The sequence below is a fragment of the Rhinolophus sinicus genome, chromosome 17 (assembly GCF_057876585.1).
Source record: "Rhinolophus sinicus isolate RSI-liver-muscle chromosome 17, RSI-T2T, whole genome shotgun sequence".
Taxonomy (NCBI): domain Eukaryota; kingdom Metazoa; phylum Chordata; class Mammalia; order Chiroptera; family Rhinolophidae; genus Rhinolophus; species Rhinolophus sinicus.
In genome coordinates, this window is record NC_142517.1 from 144,661,892 (window position 1) to 144,681,515 (window position 19,624).

The 19,624-nt window shown below is 38.4% G+C and overlaps 1 protein-coding gene across 41 annotated transcripts in view; it reads right to left on the reverse strand.

Moving 5' to 3' along the window:
- The window catches only part of NEB (nebulin), a 182,696-nt gene that overhangs the window by 133,443 nt on the left and 29,629 nt on the right, over positions 1-19,624 (reverse strand). For all 41 annotated transcript variants that reach the window (XM_088794668.1, XM_088794659.1, XM_088794669.1 and 38 more), the window contains exons 21-33: positions 18,052-18,249; positions 16,034-16,141; positions 14,220-14,318; positions 13,315-13,419; positions 13,119-13,226; positions 11,314-11,625; positions 10,997-11,203; positions 8,827-8,931; positions 8,008-8,115; positions 5,920-6,231; positions 4,763-4,969; positions 2,483-2,587; positions 836-943 (exon numbers count right to left, since the gene is read on the reverse strand). In XM_088794668.1, coding sequence (XP_088650794.1) covers positions 836-943; positions 2,483-2,587; positions 4,763-4,969; positions 5,920-6,231; positions 8,008-8,115; positions 8,827-8,931; positions 10,997-11,203; positions 11,314-11,625; positions 13,119-13,226; positions 13,315-13,419; positions 14,220-14,318; positions 16,034-16,141; positions 18,052-18,249 — 2,082 coding nt within the window. The remainder of the gene's footprint in view (positions 1-835; positions 944-2,482; positions 2,588-4,762; positions 4,970-5,919; positions 6,232-8,007; positions 8,116-8,826; positions 8,932-10,996; positions 11,204-11,313; positions 11,626-13,118; positions 13,227-13,314; positions 13,420-14,219; positions 14,319-16,033; positions 16,142-18,051; positions 18,250-19,624) is intronic.

Sequence of the window (19,624 nt, forward strand, 5' to 3'; positions counted from 1 at the left end):
TTCACAATAGCCAAATGCAATCTGAATACAGTGTTTTAGTATTTTTAAGTAAATGACGAGCAAAATATTTCTGATGGATGGTCTTGATATCTGCTCCGGGGATAATTAAGAGTGGAATAATTTGTAGTTTATATCTAGATTATTCATAAGTAGATTCTTTGCATATACTCAAATGTTCCTGAAAAGTTTGTTTATTAAGGATTTGGTGTATTTTTAAATTATTTGTTTCCATTATTAATTTGTATTACCTAATTAAGTATTTGCATAATCCTGAGTAAATTGCAGTAAAGCCCTTATGCAAATTAGTGTATTGGACTCCAAATGAATGAGTTTTTACTCTATTAGGGTATTATATCAATTCATATAGAAACTATAACTTAATTTGTAAAATGTAATTAATTAACTAAAATCTTGTTATTTAATCTATAATTCTTCCTGGTTTTCCATATTTCACCAAACTTTTACTTTGTGGAAATTACATTATTAAAAATACTTGGAGACTTTTCCCGTTTAGTGACATTTTGGTATACCAAGGCTGTTTTTCTTCACAAAATTAAAAAAAAAAGCAGTTTCCAAGTTCATAGCAATGACACTAATGAGCATTCCAAATATTTCACAGTTTAAAAAAAGAATTTTCTTCTTTGTAACAACTGGATTGAGTTCTTCAAGATTTTAAAGTACAGCAATGTAAAAAAATCATTATACCTTAAGATAGTACAAAATATTTTTAGAACTTTTTATTTGCCTCCTAATATAACACATATAGCCTCATACACCATGTAAAGCTTTTTTAAATATAGAGAAAGAAAGTTTACTACTTTCAAATTAGACTTACATCACTGGCAATATTCCTCGAACTTTTTGCAGCAACAATTGGAATAGCATCTGTTCTCAAATCATAGCCCTTAGCAAGGGTTTTCTTCCAGTCTGCTTTATAATAAGCCTTGAAAAAAAGAAAGCTTACTTTATCATTTGATATAATTAAAAGGAGAATGACACAGGATGCCACAATCTTTCTTATAAAACACGTCATAGTGTACCCCTTTCTATTAAGACAATTCACGGAGGTACTGCTGTTAGTTTAGCAGTAGTGTGTCTATCAGATTTTTTAAAAAACATCATTAAATAATACACAGTATGACCCCAACTGCTTTAAAATGTATGTTTGCATAACAAAGAATCTGAAAGGTAATGCTAAGCTTTGAATGTGGGATAACAGATTTTAATTATTTTCATAATTTTCTATATTTCCAACTCTTCTATAACAAGCATGTGACATTTTTATTTTCTTGTATTTTTTTATAATAAAGAATTTTAAACTTACAGAAAGGTATGGATACTAAAATAAATAATTCAGCTGCAGTATCACCCAGTGTTAATCATCATTTGCTTAAATATTACTTACAAAAGCGGGGGGAAATTTTAAATAAACCAAAAGCATAGAAATGAATACTAAAAAAGTGTTTATGTGGAGATAAAAATAGAGCCTAAAATATTAGGAAGAATGACTAAGCCATCTTTTAAGAAATGAACAATTTTATCCAGGTTTGATTATGTTTTTAAATTAGAATTTACCTACTTTTTCTTTAAAAAAAAGCAAAAGAAGACAATTCATAATAGTTAATTTAAATATCACCACCAATTACATACGTAGATTACCCGAGAAAGGCTACGATAGTTACATACGAAAAAGAGTTTCTAAAGAAACTTACAGTAAACTTTTTTAGAAATTTTAATAAATAACTGAAACAAAATTAAGTAACACTTATCCTTACTACAGACTATGCACTACCGTATTTTCCCAATCTTGTGTATCCCAGTTTGTTCCACTTTTAAAAAAATGGAACATAATCTATTAGATTGATTTTATAACCCACTAATCAGTCATAGTCCCCAGTTTGGAAAAGTCTGCATTAAGCAAAATTTTCTGGTAGCCTCTCGTCTCATAGTCTAATGATATGAGTCCAATCTGAAGACTGTTGGTTGACTCCTGTACACAGAGTGCAAGGAGAGACTGAAGAAAGAGGCAGGCCACTCCAGATTGGTAGGTGCAGGTTTAATAACGAAGAGAACTTACATATGCGGCTTGTGTTAGGTGGCCTTATAGATCGCTGAACCTGCCTGACAGAATCTTAAAAGTTTACAGAGAGGCCTTAACGTGGTTCAGCTATGTATACCATCCAGGTGGTCTCAACAACACATTGCTTTCTGAAGGCTAAGCCCTTGCAAATGGCTCCCACTGTGGGAACAGTGGGCAGAACATACATTCCAAGGAGAGGCAAGGGGGTAAGGAACCTACAACTGCCCACATCCAGCTCTCAGGCTAACTGGCGCTCACATCTCTGTGACCTCCTCCAACAGAGACTCAAAGGGGCCACACTCAGCTTATTCCCCTTAAAATTTTCAGTGCTACAGTTACCCAGAACTGGAAAGCAGCGGTCCACATTAGCAATATGAGACTGGTATCAGGACAAATACTCACATCACTCATGTTGAGGGCGTTGACCTTGGCTTGAATAAACTGAGGCAATTCGGGGTCTATAGTGTACTTGTGCTTCAGTTTCTCTCCCTCCACCTTGTAGTTCAACTAAAAATAAAGGCAACAGCATGCAAATGTCATTCACTAACAATGTAAGTTTCATCAAACATACACTCCTTTGAAAAGGAAGGCTATTTGTGCTTCTCCATACACAGGCCCCCCCCCAGGGATATTGCAGGTTAGGTTCCAGACCACTGTGATAAAGTGAATATTGCAGGAAAGCGAGTCACATGAATATGTTGGTTTGCGAGTGCACATAAAAGTTATGTTTATACTATACTATAGACTATTAAGTGTGCAATAGCATTATGTCTAAAAAAAAGTTCATAACTTAATTTAAAAATACTTTTTTGCTAAAAAACGCTACCCATCGTCTGAGCCTGCAGGGAGATGGAATCTTACTCCTGGTGGAGGGTATTCCTGTGAATTTGCAAAAAAAGGAACATCTGAGAAGCACAAAAAAGTGGAACACAATAGAAGGAGGTGTGCTGTGCAAGGCACATACCTAAGCTGTCACACAGAGAGGGAGTTTGTAGACACATGCATTTATTCATTTTATCAGTATTTATTGGACAGCACTATGGGCCAGGTAGGGTGGTAGGTTCTGTGTGGAAAGGGTTGAAAAACGGCAGGCCCATCTTTTTGGAATTTACAAACCAAAAGAGGAGACAGAGAATAAACAAATAAACTATAAGACAGAGCTAGAATTTGTGATGTGTTGTAAATGAAATGACGTAAGGAAAGAAACAAGGGTGGTCAGCAAAGGCTTTCTAAGGACGGAACATTGAAGAAAAAGGAAGGGTCCAGGCAGGAAAAGAGCATTCTGGGCCCTGAGTCTGGAAAGGGTACAGCCAGCCTGAGGGACCGAAGCCAGCCCATGTCACAGGCCTGGAGTGTGCTGGGGAGGCCAGAGGATTAGACAGGATGGGGGGGCAGGGCCATGGAGCTGAGGGCCTTGTCAGCCAAGTGAATAAGTTTAGATTTCATTTTCAGTTCAAGGAGAAGTTAGCAATTGGTTTTCAGTACATGAGGGATGTGATTTAATTTATGTTTCAGGATGGTTTCTCTGGTCATCGAGTGTGCACCCAGGCAGGCAGTCTAGATAATAGGCTGTGGCAGTTGTCCATGTGAGACAGATGGAAGACGGAACTAGGATCGGTCGCCGCTGAAAGACAGAGAGTTGCTCCAACAGGATGGCTGGGAGAGATTTAAGAGGCTGACTCAGCAGCTGTTTTGGATGTGGGGTTCAAACAGAGAGGCCTCAGCAGTGACAGCAGGTTTCTGGCTTGAGTGACTAGCTAGAAGTTGATGGCATTTAGTGAGGCGGGGCAAACTTAATTAGTGAGTATACAGTTTTCCTAGCTAACTGGAAAAACACAGTGAGAAGTGACACTTCGGTCAGTACAAAAGAAATCGGAAGGATCTACACCGTTTATTACCACTAAAGTAGAATTAATCTTGAAAACCTGTGGTAATGTGGGATAAAGGACTGGCCTGGGAAATAAAATCCATAAATAATCCTCAAATCTGAGCCCAGCACAGCATTCCCCACCTCCCAATATCTGGGGCTAAAATCACAAAGTCTTCCCTTCTTTGCTTTTTACTTACCTCTTTCTGATGGAGGTACTTTAACAGAACTCTGAGTTGCCAAATGAGGTGATGCAGGGAGCACTGTAGTTAGCCTCTGACTAAGAATTAGGGTCCAGATAGACCTGGGCTCAGAAATGAGACTCCAGATGGCTCTGAAAGTAAGCTTTATCTCCTCTCCAAAGACCTCCCTCTAGATCGCCTCTCAGAACACTGAGATATTAAGCAAGTGTATTAGAACATTATCATGCCTCTGCCTGTGTAGCGAAGTAGAAATGTTGCAACTCAGAGCAATAAATAGCTTGGTCTGCAATTCAGACAGTCATGGATAATAATAGTAATCATTTCATTTCATACCTATATATATATATATAACGGGTAGGGGTCTGCTTATGAATAGCACAGACTCTGCTTTTGGAAAATAAAGCAAATTTGGAACATTCTCCTTCTCCCTACCCTGTTCTTCCTATGTTCATGTGACAAGTTGCCTCAAAAGTAAAACCTTTGACTATACCTCTGAAAGCAGTTGATTGGGTAACAAAGATGCAGAGTCACGTGTTGAATTAAGAAGGATGATTGAGTGGCTCTGACACGGGGTTATTCACGAGCAAACCTTTCTGAAGGGAGACTACTTACATCACTTAGCTGCTTTGTGTTCTGCTGAGCCAAAACCATGCCCATGGAATCCGGCACACTTGTGAACTTGATGGTATCTGGGTGCTGTCGATACTTCCTCTCACTTAACGCATCACCTGCTTTCTTGGCCTTCTCAACCTCCAGAGAACCAATAGGGATCCATCCAATGCCTTTCAAGAAGGTGTTATACTCATCTTTATACACATTCTGTAAAAAAGTAATCGCATATGAGGAGATATCCTAGAGAATAGACTAGGCGTGTTTCTGAAATCTGCCATTCTATCCAGGGGAGATGAATAGCAACCTTTTCAGCATGCTCCTGTCTGTAAGGGAGCTTTTGGCTACGTCTGTCACAGAGCTGCTAATGCAGAATTTAGTAACAAGAAAAAGTCGTTCTGTTGTTAGAGTGCATTATACAACACAGAAGGTATCGAAGCCACATATTTCCACGGTATTGCTACAAAATATTGCGTCTCTTTTGACAATGAATTGGGCTTTCCTTTTGATTTCACTGAAAGCTCCACAACTTTGAATTTCACCCATACTGTCCACCTCGGCTGGTCCTGACCTCAGGTGAGGTGAGACATTTTCATTGAGCAACAAGAAACGGACATCACTTCTTCCCTTTATAGAGGAGGAGTCTCATAGAAATCTGGCTCCTGCAGAGGGAAAGGCCCTGACTGTTAAACGCCCTCCCCGTGCAGCTCTCCATGGATCATGCCGCAATCACAGAGCCTTCCTGGTTCATTTTAGACGACTCATTACATGCATGAGAGTGTGACCTTAAGTTTAAAAAAGTCAAAAATAACTTTCCTGAATTCAGAAAGAATAGAGAAGGCTCCTATTTTGCCTTATACACATTGAAGCAACCATTTCCTCTCATTGGGAATGAAGGTGGCTTATATGCTTAGTGGAATGTGGTTTTATCTTTGACCCAGAAGTTAATAAAGACAATGCCAATGATTACAATAGGAGCACAGGAAATGGGCCAAAACACAGCTTATCTACCAGGCCTTTGTTAGTCTTGCAATAATGATTGTTTCTTTTAAAGTACATTTTTCAAACACCTTACTGTATGTGAAGTCTACTAAAATGGAAAGAAATGATCAACCCTTGAGTACCAGCATCTCTGGGTCAGTTCTGTTGCACATACTCACATCACTCTGAATTTGATTGGCATTCTTGGTGTGTTGGACACTCATGGCGTCAGGCAGGTATGTGTAGTGATGTGTCGGTTGTTTGTAGTTGATGCTGGTGGCAACATCCTGGGCCATCCTTGCAGCTGTGATGCTAACCATGTCCCTAGGGGTATGGTAGCTGGTTTTGGTCTTCTCATAGTTTTTCTTGTATTCACGATCAGACTGCAGCTTTGCCACATTCATGTAGTGGACCAGCTTGGGATCATCCTGGAGGCTTCTGAAGCCCACATGCTTTCCCTTGGACTTTTCATAAGATTCCTTGTATTTATACTGTGGAGGCAGAATTTGGTTAGCAAGGTCCTCGTCATTGGTAATATTAGGTGCAGCAATTACATTCAAACACAGAAGTACTCAGAACTTTGCGGCTTTCTGGAAGATGGTACAAGAAATGCAAACCATATCCCCTCACACACACCCCAGAAAGTTCAGAGACAGAGCATTTATTTCCATCACTGCTATGTTACAGACGGGTGTCATGATAAACTCAGGACCAGTTTCTTTTCTTTGCTATTAACCCAATAGATGATTTACATGTAGGACTTTATTTAAAGCCAACTAAATTTTCACACTTAATATAAACATGACACATTCCAAATATAAGACCAATCAATATCTCTTGGTTTTCCAGGGAGGTGAATTTTCCAAGCCCATTATGTTATTTCACATCATGGCATCTTAGAAATTATTGAGAAAACCTTCCATTATCTAATCTATTGTGATTAGCCTAGTGGTATGCACGCAACAGGTACAGAAGAAACCCTACGGAACTCTACACGTGAGACATTTACACTCACCTCTTCTTGGGGTAGGGGGTGGAAAATATTACTGTGTTTGTTGCCTCAGGTAGACCTAATAGAGTTAAAACAAAACCCCCCTTCTTTTTAGGTGGTGTCAATTTAGATGCTGCATAGGCAGTAGCTAGGTCTTCACCCACCCATTTCTCAGCTGCTGCTCTCCACGCTCACTGCTGAAGCAGCGGCAGATGAATTAAGGATCTATGGTAAGGTACGGTAAGGACAGGAACCGCTGCGAACTTTCCCAATCAGTAAAAACCTAACCAGAAAAGCTCTGCTGTCCAGGATCTTACTGCTGGAATCAGCAGTTGCGTGTAGATTGACCTATATTGTCTATAATTGGTCCAAACCTCAATTTTTACATAAAAGAATTGAAGTCCACCCAAATTCTACAGACACTCTGTTCCTGCCGTTTAAGCACTGATTTAACAACAAGAGTTAGCAAGCAAACAAATTATCACGTAATCTCTAGGCATGTTAGAAAAAGCTCTGTGTAAGTGCTGAAAAAAAAAAGATAATGTCATACGTTAGACTTTCACTTTCTCCTTAAACTAGAAATATATTTCATAGTGAGGTGCAAAACTTTGAAGAACACGTTTTCAGCACCAGCTGTAGAATTCTTCTTACACCCCTATCTCCCATGTGGTCTACTCAAACCAAGATTGTAGCCCCTGAAACAGTGTGTAACAAACAGTGTGTGACAGTGCAGTCTGCAGAGCATGCGTGCTTTTTGAAGATTTGGCTTTCCAATGATGGAAAGAAGAAGACGTGTATACGTTTCCTGTTATAGATGAAATGGGCATCAATTCATATAAATCAAAATTACATTCTAGAACAGCAGGCTGTGGCCCGTGTGGCATGCAAAATCTGTGCATTGTGTATAACATCTCTTCAATCTTCTTCATACGACTATAATGTCAGCAGACACCTGAATTTCACATGTTAGTGTCAGTCAGGGTGTTCTCCCTGGAAATAAGTGTGGGCTGTCAGGAAAAGTGTCACTGAGGGTCACAATCAAGGGAGAGAGCCGCTGTCAGATTTATGACAGCTCTACCAAGTGGGGTCAACAGAAAAGAATCAATCACACAACGTTGAGAAAGTGACAGGTTCCCAAAACACTATTTTGTGGAGAATTTGAATGTCATCAATTCAAACATATTGTTTTCAATGTGGTATCATTTAAACAAACACACATTTGGTTCCCTTTTCTTAAAAGGCAGTCACCCGGATTTCACCTAAAATGTTTACTCACGTCACTGGCAATGTTCCTTGACGCTTTGGCTGCAGTGATGGGAATAGCATCAGCCAGCACGTTGTTGCCTTTGGCTATTAAGTCGTGCCAGTCCCGTTTGTAACAGACCTGGGGCAGGAAAATAAAAAGGACGTCAGCATGCTGAGGACTCATCAGCTCAAGTGATTCCTCAGCTGCTAGGATTGTTTTGTTCCTTTCCAGACAGAAGCTCAAAGCATCTCCTATAGGACATACTGTTTCAGGACGTCACGGTAGCTACATGTCACACATTGTATAGCATGAAATTATTGGACTCTACACTAATTATTCACCCACATCTGGTTTGGGCACATATTGAAGAGGGATATTGAGAAACCGGAGTGAAACCAGAGGAGCCGAATACAGGTGCTAGAAACCATGGTGTGTGAGGCCCGCTTAGAGAAAATGAACTTGTTCAGTTTTATGAAAAGAAGGTCAAGGGAAGACCTGGTAGTTAGCCTTAGAAATTTTAGGGTTGTTGTAAAAAATGGGGGAGGGGGTTCATATATCTTGTTTTTCTGGAGGATAATCTCCTCCATGTGCAAAAACAAGAAAACTAAGTAGAAGTTGTAGAGAACTAGACGTTGAGCTCTACATAAGGAAGAATGCTAGACCCCTTAGAGTTGTCCTAAACTTGAAAAGGCCAACTCAGGCAGTACAGAACCATCATCATGGGATATGCTCCCGTGGGGGCTATGTGGAAATTGACCTAAATAACTGTCAAGCCTTCATCATACTCTTAACATCTTATTATTTTATCATCAGGTCTGGATTTCACGCCCCATCAAAGACGCTACTTACATCACTTATATTGTAAGCGTTGCACTTGGCCTGGAGAAACTGAGGAAGATCAGGACTTAGAGTATATTTATGTTTCACATCTTCTGCTTTAGCTTTGTATAATATCTGCAACATATAGTCACAAAAATAAAGTGCATTAAGGATAGCACAAAAAGGAAAATACATTAACTGCATGCTTAAAGAAGTTATTCCTAGCACAATCCTCCACTATTTCTATTGTTAAAAAGTATCAAAGCCATTTTCCTGTTTTTAAGAAACTCAAGTATCTTGCTGTCTTTCAGAAGACCCAACAATTCTGTGTATTAACATAAAAAAATCCTTAAGAAAATAGAAATCTTTGCCAGAGACAAATGAAAAATATGTTCAAATGGGAAACACTAACATGAATAACAGAATTCACCAAAGCCAAAAAGTTCATTGTTTGCTAGTGGGGTTAATAGTTCTTAAAGTGTTTTATTTTCTTTTGAATTTTTATTCTTAGAGAGAAAATGGTAGCTAGAATGAGTCTTTCACTTCTGCTAAAAACTTTCCAGTTATAATTGTATCAGTAAAAGCATTAATAATTTCCTTATACTATGAAGGTGCTTATACATAAATCCAGTATACTCAAAAGGTTTACCGTTTCATATGTACCCTGTTTTGTCATTTAAAGATGCCTGAGAAATATAAGTGTATGATGTAGAAATCGTATCGTATTCTCTTGTTAATGGAAAAGAAGGAAATTGCTTAAATTCTAAAACTCAAACACAACTGGAGTCACAAGTAGATTTTCAATCTCTTAATCGTCATTTATCATATATACCCCCATTTCTCAGCATGTCTATGTAGAACACCATATGAAAACTGGTGTGCATGTATCACAAGTGAAGTCTGAAATGGCTGATAGCTAAGTGAATAACCAAATACTAAATAATTCCTTCTAGGAATCCAAGAGCTTAGAAACCATACCTAAGCATTCACAGAATCTCATTAATTGTACCTTCTAAACATCTCCTTTCCCGTTGCTATTGCCTTAGTTCAAGTCCAAATAAGCCTTCTGTTGGATAACTGTAACAGCTTTCTAATTCATCTCCTTGCCTCCAGTCTCTCCTCTCTCCAATATAGCCTCTGCACTTTTTGCAGTTATCTTTTAAAACGCAGACCTGATAATGCACCTCTACAGGTTAAAAATATTCAATACCTCCCATTACCTAACCTATAATGTCCAGACTTATAAATTAGCGTACAAGACTCACAGTGATCAGGCTACAGTCCTGAACCCTTCACTGTCCTTCCATTCATTGCTTCCTGACTGTCATTATGTTTTTCCTTTTGTCAGAAATGTGTCCTTCCCTTATTTGCCAGGGAAGCTCTGATAGGCAGTCACTCTCTTCCCTGGTACTTAGCACATGCCTCTCCTGGAGCATTCATTGCTCCAAATGGCAATGCTGTTTCTATCTATGCCTTTGTCTTACACTGTTGTCCTATATCCTTATTATATCCTATCTCCCACTAATCCTCATCTATTTAATCTTTATACCAACAGCACATAATACAGTGCCTGGCACAAGGAAGGTGTTCAAAAACATTTATTCAATGAATGAATGAATAAAAGAATGAATGCCTTTGATGTCCCTTTAACTGTCCTATACATCAAATTTTCCTTTATCTGGCTTTACCCAGACCATGTACGTTGCTCATGGACAGGCAGGCAAACAATATACTAATCTCCACCAAGATATATGGTTTTTAAAAAGTCTATAATAATTGTATATGATGATTGAGGGGTAAAATTACATACTATAGAATTGAATATGATGAATTTGCCACAATAAAATGTCTGAGATTTAAGCTTAAATTGTGTGTGTGTGTGTGTGTGTGTGTGTGTGTGTGTGTGTGTAGTACTAGAATAGAATTTTGTGCACCATGTCAAATTTTCCAGTAACATGGTATTTTAAGGCAATTAAAAAGGAAGAGGTTTTAAAAAGGAAGGTAAAAACACAGACAGAAAAAAAAGAAACTATTAGTGTCCGAACTAAAAATAATTATACTTATTAATTTTAAATTAAATAAATAAAATAATTTCAAAAGGAAAAGATGTTGGCATAGAAGAATAACAAAATTTGAGCTGATATTTATTTTATTAAAACCACCCCCCCATCCTTTATACCCTCTGTTTTGTTGTACTCACATCGCTGGCTTGCTGTGTGTTCTGCAATGCCGTAACCATCACTGGCGAGTCCACGATGCTGGTAAATTTGAGAGTGTCAGGATGTTGCCTGTACTTCTTTTCACTCAGGGCATCACCTGCCTTCTTCACTTTTTCTACATCCAGACTCCCAATAGGTACCCAGCCGATACCTTTCATCCAGTTGTTGAAGTCTTCTTTGTAGACATTCTACAGCAAAGGGAAAGAAAGAGGGGTGAGCGCCTAAGACAAGGGATTCTCTCATACAGGCTCCAACCTTAGAGGGGGAGGGACTGCCTTGTGGACTAAATGTCACTTACATTGCTCTGTATGTGCATCATGTTTTTAGACAACTCCAGGTCCATGGCGTCAGGCAGGTAGGTGTAATGATGCAGCAAATTCTTATAGTTGGTGTTGCTGACAATATCCTGAGCTTTCTTAGCTGCCACAACGTTGACCATATCATGGGGCGTGTTGTATTTTGTCTTTGTCTTCTCATAGTCCTTTTTATACTCCCGGTCCGATTGTATCTTGGCGACATTCATGTAATGAACCAGTTTAGGATCATCTTGGAGACTTTGGAAGCCAACCATTTTCCCTTTGGCTTTTTCATAATCTTTTTTGTACTGAACCTATTGGAAATAGAGGTGGGCATATTTTTAAATGTAGTAATGAAGATTTTACTGAACAATGAGACCATGACCTGAAGCAATGGAGCTTCCCAGAAATGACTTCAATAAACAAATAATTAGATGTTTGCTTGTATATATTTTGAAATGTAGCCAGGTAAAATTAAAATGTTATTTCAAGGGCATTTGATTGTGTGTAGCTGCTTCTGCCACTCGAGAGAGGTGGGGGTGGGGACATAAGCATAATTCATATCAGTGACAAAGTGAAATAAGTTCCTTCCCACTTAGATACTGGTAAAGACAAATGAAAAGATAAATATTTCACAATTCTTACCAATTACATTGTGTTGTTAAAGAAGATCCCAAATAGCTGGCTATCTGATTAGTAGTAGAATTGTAGTAGCAGCAGTAATAGTAGCAGCAGAATTTTAAGGACTCTTTGCATATTCAAAGGGAGACCCTGAGCCAGTAGTGTGCAAACACTAACTGGTTCTGAAAAATAAAATGAGGAGAATGGAGCTCCCTTGGGGGAAACTGAGAAGCAGAGATGTGAGGAAAGGTTTGTGTGTTTGTGGGGGTTGGGTGGCTGAAGGAGAGCACCCACAGAGAAAGGGGATCAGTGAGAAATTCTGGATGGCAGGGCCTTAAAGACACAGGCATTATTTATTCAATTGTCGCATATTTACATTGGTGCACTGTCCACTTCGTTGCAAATACTCAGTAAAGTTGTGCTTGGGACTTGGGTGGAAATCCAAAGGAAGGGGCTGTGTTCCATCCCTGGATCATGCAGAGGGGAAAGGGAAGTGAATCCAGGGGAGGAGAGCCCAGGTGAGCCAGAGCAACACCATCATGTACAAACCAGGAGACAGGGAATGGAAAAACGAAAACGTCAGAACACCCGCAGCAATCACAGGGAGGGTACCCCACTTCCTATAGGACAACAGGTAAACACTTGAGTCAATTATCCTCAATTCTCAAAGAGCAAAGTGACTTCAGTTCACAGCTGGGTTTAGGTAAGATAGCAAAAGAAACAAAGTGCCTAACTTTAATGGAACCTAGTGACTGACTCTTAGGGGCTATGAAACTTGAGGCCAATTCATTCATCTGTAGAAGCATTGAAGGAAAAAGAGAGAAGTAAGGAAAGGGGGAATTCATGTAAATTAAGCAAGTTTTGAGATAACATTTTACCATCAGGAGGCTATTACGACTTAAATAGTAAGTAACTTATTTTTTCCATAGAAGGGACCATGTGAATTTGTGCAGAAATATAGATGAGAATTTTAAATCAGGGTGCTTGATTAGAACTGATCAGTAAAGGTTATACGAATCCTGACCCCTGAGCAATTCAGATCTGTTCAGGGAACTTTCCTTCCTGAATAGTTTTCAACCAGACTTGCTTCCGTCCGGGGACAGTAGATATGGTAACAATTGGGGTAACAAGCTCACCCCACCCCATTTTCTAGTCACATAGATGACCGACCGCCAGCTGGACTTACATCACTTGCCGCGTGCCTGGCAGCTTTGGCAGCTTTGATGGGAATCGCATCGGTTCTCAGGTCATATCCCTTTTTGCTCAAATCCTTCAAATCTGCTTTGTACATATTCTGAAAGAATAAATGTCCCTTAAATGTAATTCAGTCCTCACTTAGAAAAGGCTTCTCATGCACTCAGCGGCTGAGACCGTGTGCTCACCTCACTGATATTATAAGCATTGACCTTAGCTTGGATGAACTGGGGCAGGTCAGCCGGCAGGCTGTACTTGTGGATCATTTTTTCTCCCTTGGCTTTGTAGGCAATCTGAAAGAGAAAAAAATATGTATGTATAAATGAACAACAAAGTAGGAAAAAGGGTTTCATGGCACAGGAAAAGAATTTCAGAGCGGATCACATTGCTTTGCAGAGCAGGTGCTTTTCATGAAAGACTCTCTGTGCTGTCCCCATATTCGCCTGCAAATATCTGCAGGCATTCCAGGTCTCAGGTGCCATCGCACAGGGTCCTATCTTTGTGCTGGGTCAACCTTGACAAAGGTCCCTTGGTATGTATGCACTAGGAAGCTTTGGACCTAGGTAGGGGCACCGGGAGGGAATTAGTCCAGGAAAGTGACCCGATGAGAATGTTACCCTGCAGACACTTTCCTGGGCATAGGAAGGGCTAGTAAGGTGGGAATTACACCAACCATCTGTGTTATACTTTGTGGGCTACTAAAGGGACTGAGGGGTAGATTTCACTGTATACGATTTTTGGCTTAGTTCTGACTTAAAGTATAAATACAGATGATGTAATGCTATGTTCATTTTCATGCTCTTTCCTAGAAATAGGCTTGTAATGCTTCTTATCATCAAGAGAAGCTCCTCTTACCTTCTTCTTGGAAAGCAATGTCAAAATCCTGAAAGAACAGTCAGGACACTATACATCACCCTCTAAAGATACTACTAGGTGTGCTTTATCAATGAAAAGCTGGGGGAATTACACAGTTGCTCGTGTAACCGAGTCTCCTTTGATTGCATAATAACTACAGGTAATCAGTACATTTGCAACGCAAACAAATTTTGTACTAGTTCACATTTGTTAAAACACTGGTAGGATTAACACTTACATCACTCCTCTGGGCCTGGTTAATTTTAGACTGTACTATAATTGGAGCATCTTCAATTGCGGTAAACTTGAGAGTGTCTGGATGTTGGCGATATTTTTTCTGTTTGGAGAATTTAAAAAAAAAAAGAAAAACAATAATATTACTGAATTCACTGAAGGCTAATACATAAAAATCCTTGAAAATTATTTTGGCGAGACATGCATTTTCCTGATTTAAAATGTAAAAACAGTAGATTTTTGGCTCGCTTGTGGGGCGGGGGGGAGAATTCAACACAAAAGCCAGTGTTTAAAAAATCTGCTTAACCTTGGAATTTTGAGGGGCACTACTGACCAACACATCGTTCAGGAACCAGACTTTACTCTTCTAATTTCTTACTTATAATGTGGAAGAGGGCACTCTCAGCTAAGCAGAATCCAGAAACATCACACAATTTTCTAAAAGGTTAACAGAAAACCACGTAGAAAAGCAATTTAGAGCATCTTTGCATGACACGAACAACTTCTCAGGGATGTCATTTCCCCTGTCACTCCATCAGGAGCTGAAGTAAAGAATCTCTCTGGTTGAGGGAGGAGGAATTGAGGAATTAGGACGGCAGCTAAGGATTATTACGAGGGGTGGGGAGGGCTTTTGCCTTAATATGATCAGTACATAGACTGTCACGACAGCACGAAGGAGGCACAGGAAAGAGAACATTGGAAGCTGCTCCAACTGGGAGCTGGCAACTGCTAGGTACCCAAATTCCTATATCCTTTTCTATTTGTTCTCCCGGTCTCTTCCTTTGTGCACGTTATACATCCCTAGGTACATAGTGGCATCGCTCTTTCAACTTCAGACTTCTGACAACTACCAACTCAGAAGAACTTTTTCTGAAAAATCTGAGTTGATAAAATGGTTTTTGCCCAAGACAAATAAAAGCACAAGACAAGAAGAACAACAAAATCTTGTGGAAGTCAATGTTCACTGAGCACCTCTGTCCTTTCTTTATGTGGTCTCAACCTTGATGATGGATTCACCTGACACTGGTGGGAATGTTTTGCTGTTGGCAGAGAAGGGACAGATAACCTGGTTGCTGTAAGACAGCAAGATCATCATTTTTTCTTAGACTGAGTAACAATTTATATACTACTTCAGAGTCATCAAGAATATGACATATGGTATTAATACTTCAAAAATTTCTATAATGTTCATTACATATATGCATTATTCATAATGACCAACAATTGGAAAAAATCCACATGTTCACTAACTGGATAACCAAAACGCAACATAGCCACTTGAAGGAGTGCCACTCAATAATAAAAAGGAATTAATTGCAGACACTTTGAGGTGATGGATGTACTTCAAAAATATTATGCTAAATGAAAGAAGCCTGATATAAAGGCAATTTCTAGAAAAGCAAAACTATTGAGACAGAAAGCAGATGAGCAGTTGCCTGGCACTGAAAATGGGAGCAGGAATTTTTCAAGGAAACTTCTTGGGGTACGAGCAGAATTTTAAAATTCAATTGTAAGGATGACTATACAGCCATATAAACTTATTAAAACTTGTCAGGGATACACTTAAAACAGGTGAATTTTATGGTATGCAAAGTATATCTTGATAAAGTTGTTAAAAATATTTTTATCACGAATTGTTAACATACATGATTTTGGTGGTGTAAAGGGGTACATTTATCTACCAGAATAATTCATGGTAAGTTTTTCCCTCAGCAACAATTATTAGCGAATGAAGCAGTTAAGGAGGCACTTGCCATGGTTTGGGGGTTTTTAACATGACACACGCACAAATCTCTGTGACACAGGAACTGGCTTTACCTCATTAAGAATGTCTGAAGCTCGCTTTGCCTTTTCCATTTCTAAGGACCCAAAAGGCACCCAGCCACAGCCTTTCATCCAACTGTTGTAGTCAGCTTTGTATTCAACCTAAAACACCAAGAAAAAGATTAAAATTCTTTGGCTCAGCATCATCCTTATTTGTAAAGTCATTAACATTTTACCCGAAAAGATGTTTCTAAGATTTCTGACGAGCTTCCTTACTCCATACGTGAAGATTATTTTAAACATTTCCTTGGTGAGAGATTTTAACAGCCCTTAGGTTTTCACTGTTTTTCTAGCGGGCATACATTCCATTTCATCCTTATTTTAAAACTGAATGGAAGAATGTGGAATTCTAAGTTCAATCTGAAAAAATGCTAAATTCAAAGCTATATCTCAAGGAATACAGGAATACAAGTGTTATGTTTAGATAATGAAATGTGAGATGTTTGCTCACTGGAATTGTAAGTATTATGCTTCCACGGTCAAATTAGGACTGGAGGCCACGTTGAAGGTGGATAATTTTGCTCATTTTTGATTAAATAAGACTTGGTAGTAGTTATTTGTACTGAGTGTTTGCACACAATGCCCTTCATGTGCAATGGTCCGCTTAGGAGTGTTCCTACCTTGGCTAACAATGCACTTTAACACAGTTGCACTGGTTAATTTGCTTTTAGAGAGCAGTTATCCTTTGGCATTGGTCCTATTTTAGTCCTACCCAATGTTATCAAAATAATGAGCTACTCTTGTTGTATGGCTATAGATGGTACCTAAAACTTACATTCTAGATACAAAATTCAACTTGTTGTTCTTTAGTGTGGACCTTTTAATTGGAATAAAAAAAAATCAAGAAACCGTTTGACTCCTGCCTTTGAGAGGCTTACAATCTATTTGGGAGGAAGAAACATAGCAAAAATTCAACAAATAAATAAGATAATAATGCATAGAACAGAATTCTTAGCATTGGAAATGCAGGGTCTTATGTTCATACCAACATTAGTCACAATAGCCAAAAAATAGAAGCAACCCAAAAGTCCACTGACAGATGAATGCCTAAGCAAAATGTAGTACAACATAAAATGGAATAGTATTCAGCCTCAAGAAGGTAGGAAACTCTGACACATGCTACAACATTGATGAACCTTGAGGACATTACGCTAATTGAAATAAGCCAGTTACAAAAAGACATATTGGATAGTTTCATTTATATGAGGTCTTAAGAATAGTCTAACTCATAGAAACAGAAAATAGAAAGGTGGTTGGTTGCCAGGGGCTGAGCGAGGAAGGAAATGGGGAGTTGTTGTTTCATGTGTACAGAGTTTCAGTTTCACAAGATGAAAAAGTTCTGGAGATTGGGTGCACAACAATGTAAGAAACTGCTACTGAACTACAGACTTCAAAATGGTACAGATGGCAACTTTTGTTATGTGCATTTTACCACATTTTTAGAAAACAGAATTGTTAGGATAAAGTGTTTGATTGTGTAGCTCAGGAAAATTAATTTGCCTAAAGAAGTTTTGATCTGCAAAAAAATCCAGCTATTATAAAAACAGATGTTGTAAATCATGTATTGTATTTAGCAATCTATGTAAAAAGATAGCAATCAATGTAAAAACTTATTGATAATGATGAATGTGATCATTATGATAGTCATGATGAGAATAATTGTCAATGTTTATTGAGAATTCACCAGGTCATGTCACCATGCTAAGTAATTTTGCATGCATTCAAATCCTCAAAATAATTCTGTTTTATTCCAGATTTACAAGGACATTAGACTCAGCAAAGGTTGATAACTTTCCCAAAGGGAAGCAGGGATGGACTCACGCTAGACCCAGGTCTCTGTAACTCAAGGGTGTGTTCTTATTGAACCACAGGGTAATTTTCCCATTACATACTTGCTACATACAGAACACAATGCAGATACCTCTGAGAATTGCCCAAAATATCACTCAACTTAGAAATCTTTTTCAGCTTCCCTATTAAAAAGAGGGAATAGAGAAAATCTGATTACTCACATCGCTCTGCAGGGCGTAAGACTTCTTGGCAAGGTCCACGTTGATGCTATCGGGCGGGTAGCTGTACGTGTGGATGAGGTGCTTATAGTCCACGTCACTGACAATGGCCTGGGATTTCTTGGCTTGAGTGACTGTGAGCATATCAAGAGGTGCCGTGTAGACAGTTTTTGACTTTTCATAGTCTTTACGATATTCGCGCTGTGAATAGGAAATTACCATTTATGATCAGAGATCCTCTATGGATTTCCAGAAAACCACAGACATCTCACATAAATGACAAATATAAGTTAGAAAACAACAGATCCAAACATCTGAGTAGTTTTTTTATCCCTAAAATTTGTTTATATGTTACTCATCATTGAAATATCTCTGAAAATCATACATGGACAACCCTTCTCAAATCTCTTTTAAGATCAAAGTGTTACTTTATATTAAAACAGGAGTTTTCAAAGACCACTAACAAGCATTATTTCTACTCAGGTAATCTCCCCTTTGCAGAGTTTTTCAACAAAAAAGTATTTTTTGATTTATAAAAATAGTGTGACAATCATTTCATACTTCTGATTTTAATAAAATGACTGCTTGACAAGCAGATCTGTACACTTGACTTCTTGGCTTTTCTAAAGTCATTTTTAAATGGATAGTTGCTGATTTTTCAACTTTCCTATTCTACTGTTGATAATAGATAGGCCTCACTGAGTATCCCAAAGGTAAATCCATACCGAGTTTAATTTTGATAACAAAATTAAGCTTCTGATTGCAGCAGTTATAAGACCTCAAAGGAGAAAAGTTTGTGAAACTGAGCCCTCAAAGTAACCTCGGCCATTATGTACAGTGTTCTCATAAACCAAATGTCCTGACTGAGCCTCAGAAGGCACTTTCATTTGCTAGTTTTCTGGAATAAGGTTAGACAGGCTGCTAATTAGGTCAAAATCCCAGCTTCATCAGTTCCACTCACCAATTACCTTAACAGAGAGAAAATTCTGACCTGGTGCCTTTAGGAAAATTCTAAACCCATTATATTTCCCAATATTATATAAGCATAAAGACAGTGACCCAAGCTAGCAAGTACGGATACGCATTATAAACCTTCTGCAGAAACTCCTTTTGCAAGTGATCTAGTCTTTCAGCATTTTTAGGGACTGTGATCTTCCTTCTAATATTTTGTAGGTAGTCACTTTCACTGAATAAATTTATCATTTAATTATAAAATCTAGATCTTAGTTTACAAGAATGAAATATGGAAACTTTCTGATGGTATTCAAGACCATTGGAAAAATAAACACAGTTTGTCTTTATTAGAAATAAACTGATAAAGCAATGTTGCAAAAGCAGTTGGTGTATGGAAGTGTTTTTGACTAAACTGTTTTGACTCTTTTGTTCATGTTTATACCAGCTCACACATACCTGCACATGTAAAATGTTGTCAAAGGTCCAAATGGTATTAAGAGATTCTTTTTAAAAGCTGTGCATGTTCTATATCTCAGCTTAGCATTTAGCCTATAAATTATGAGACTGACTCATCATTGACTATCTCTTTTGGTTGCCAACATCAATCATTTAAAAAGTATTT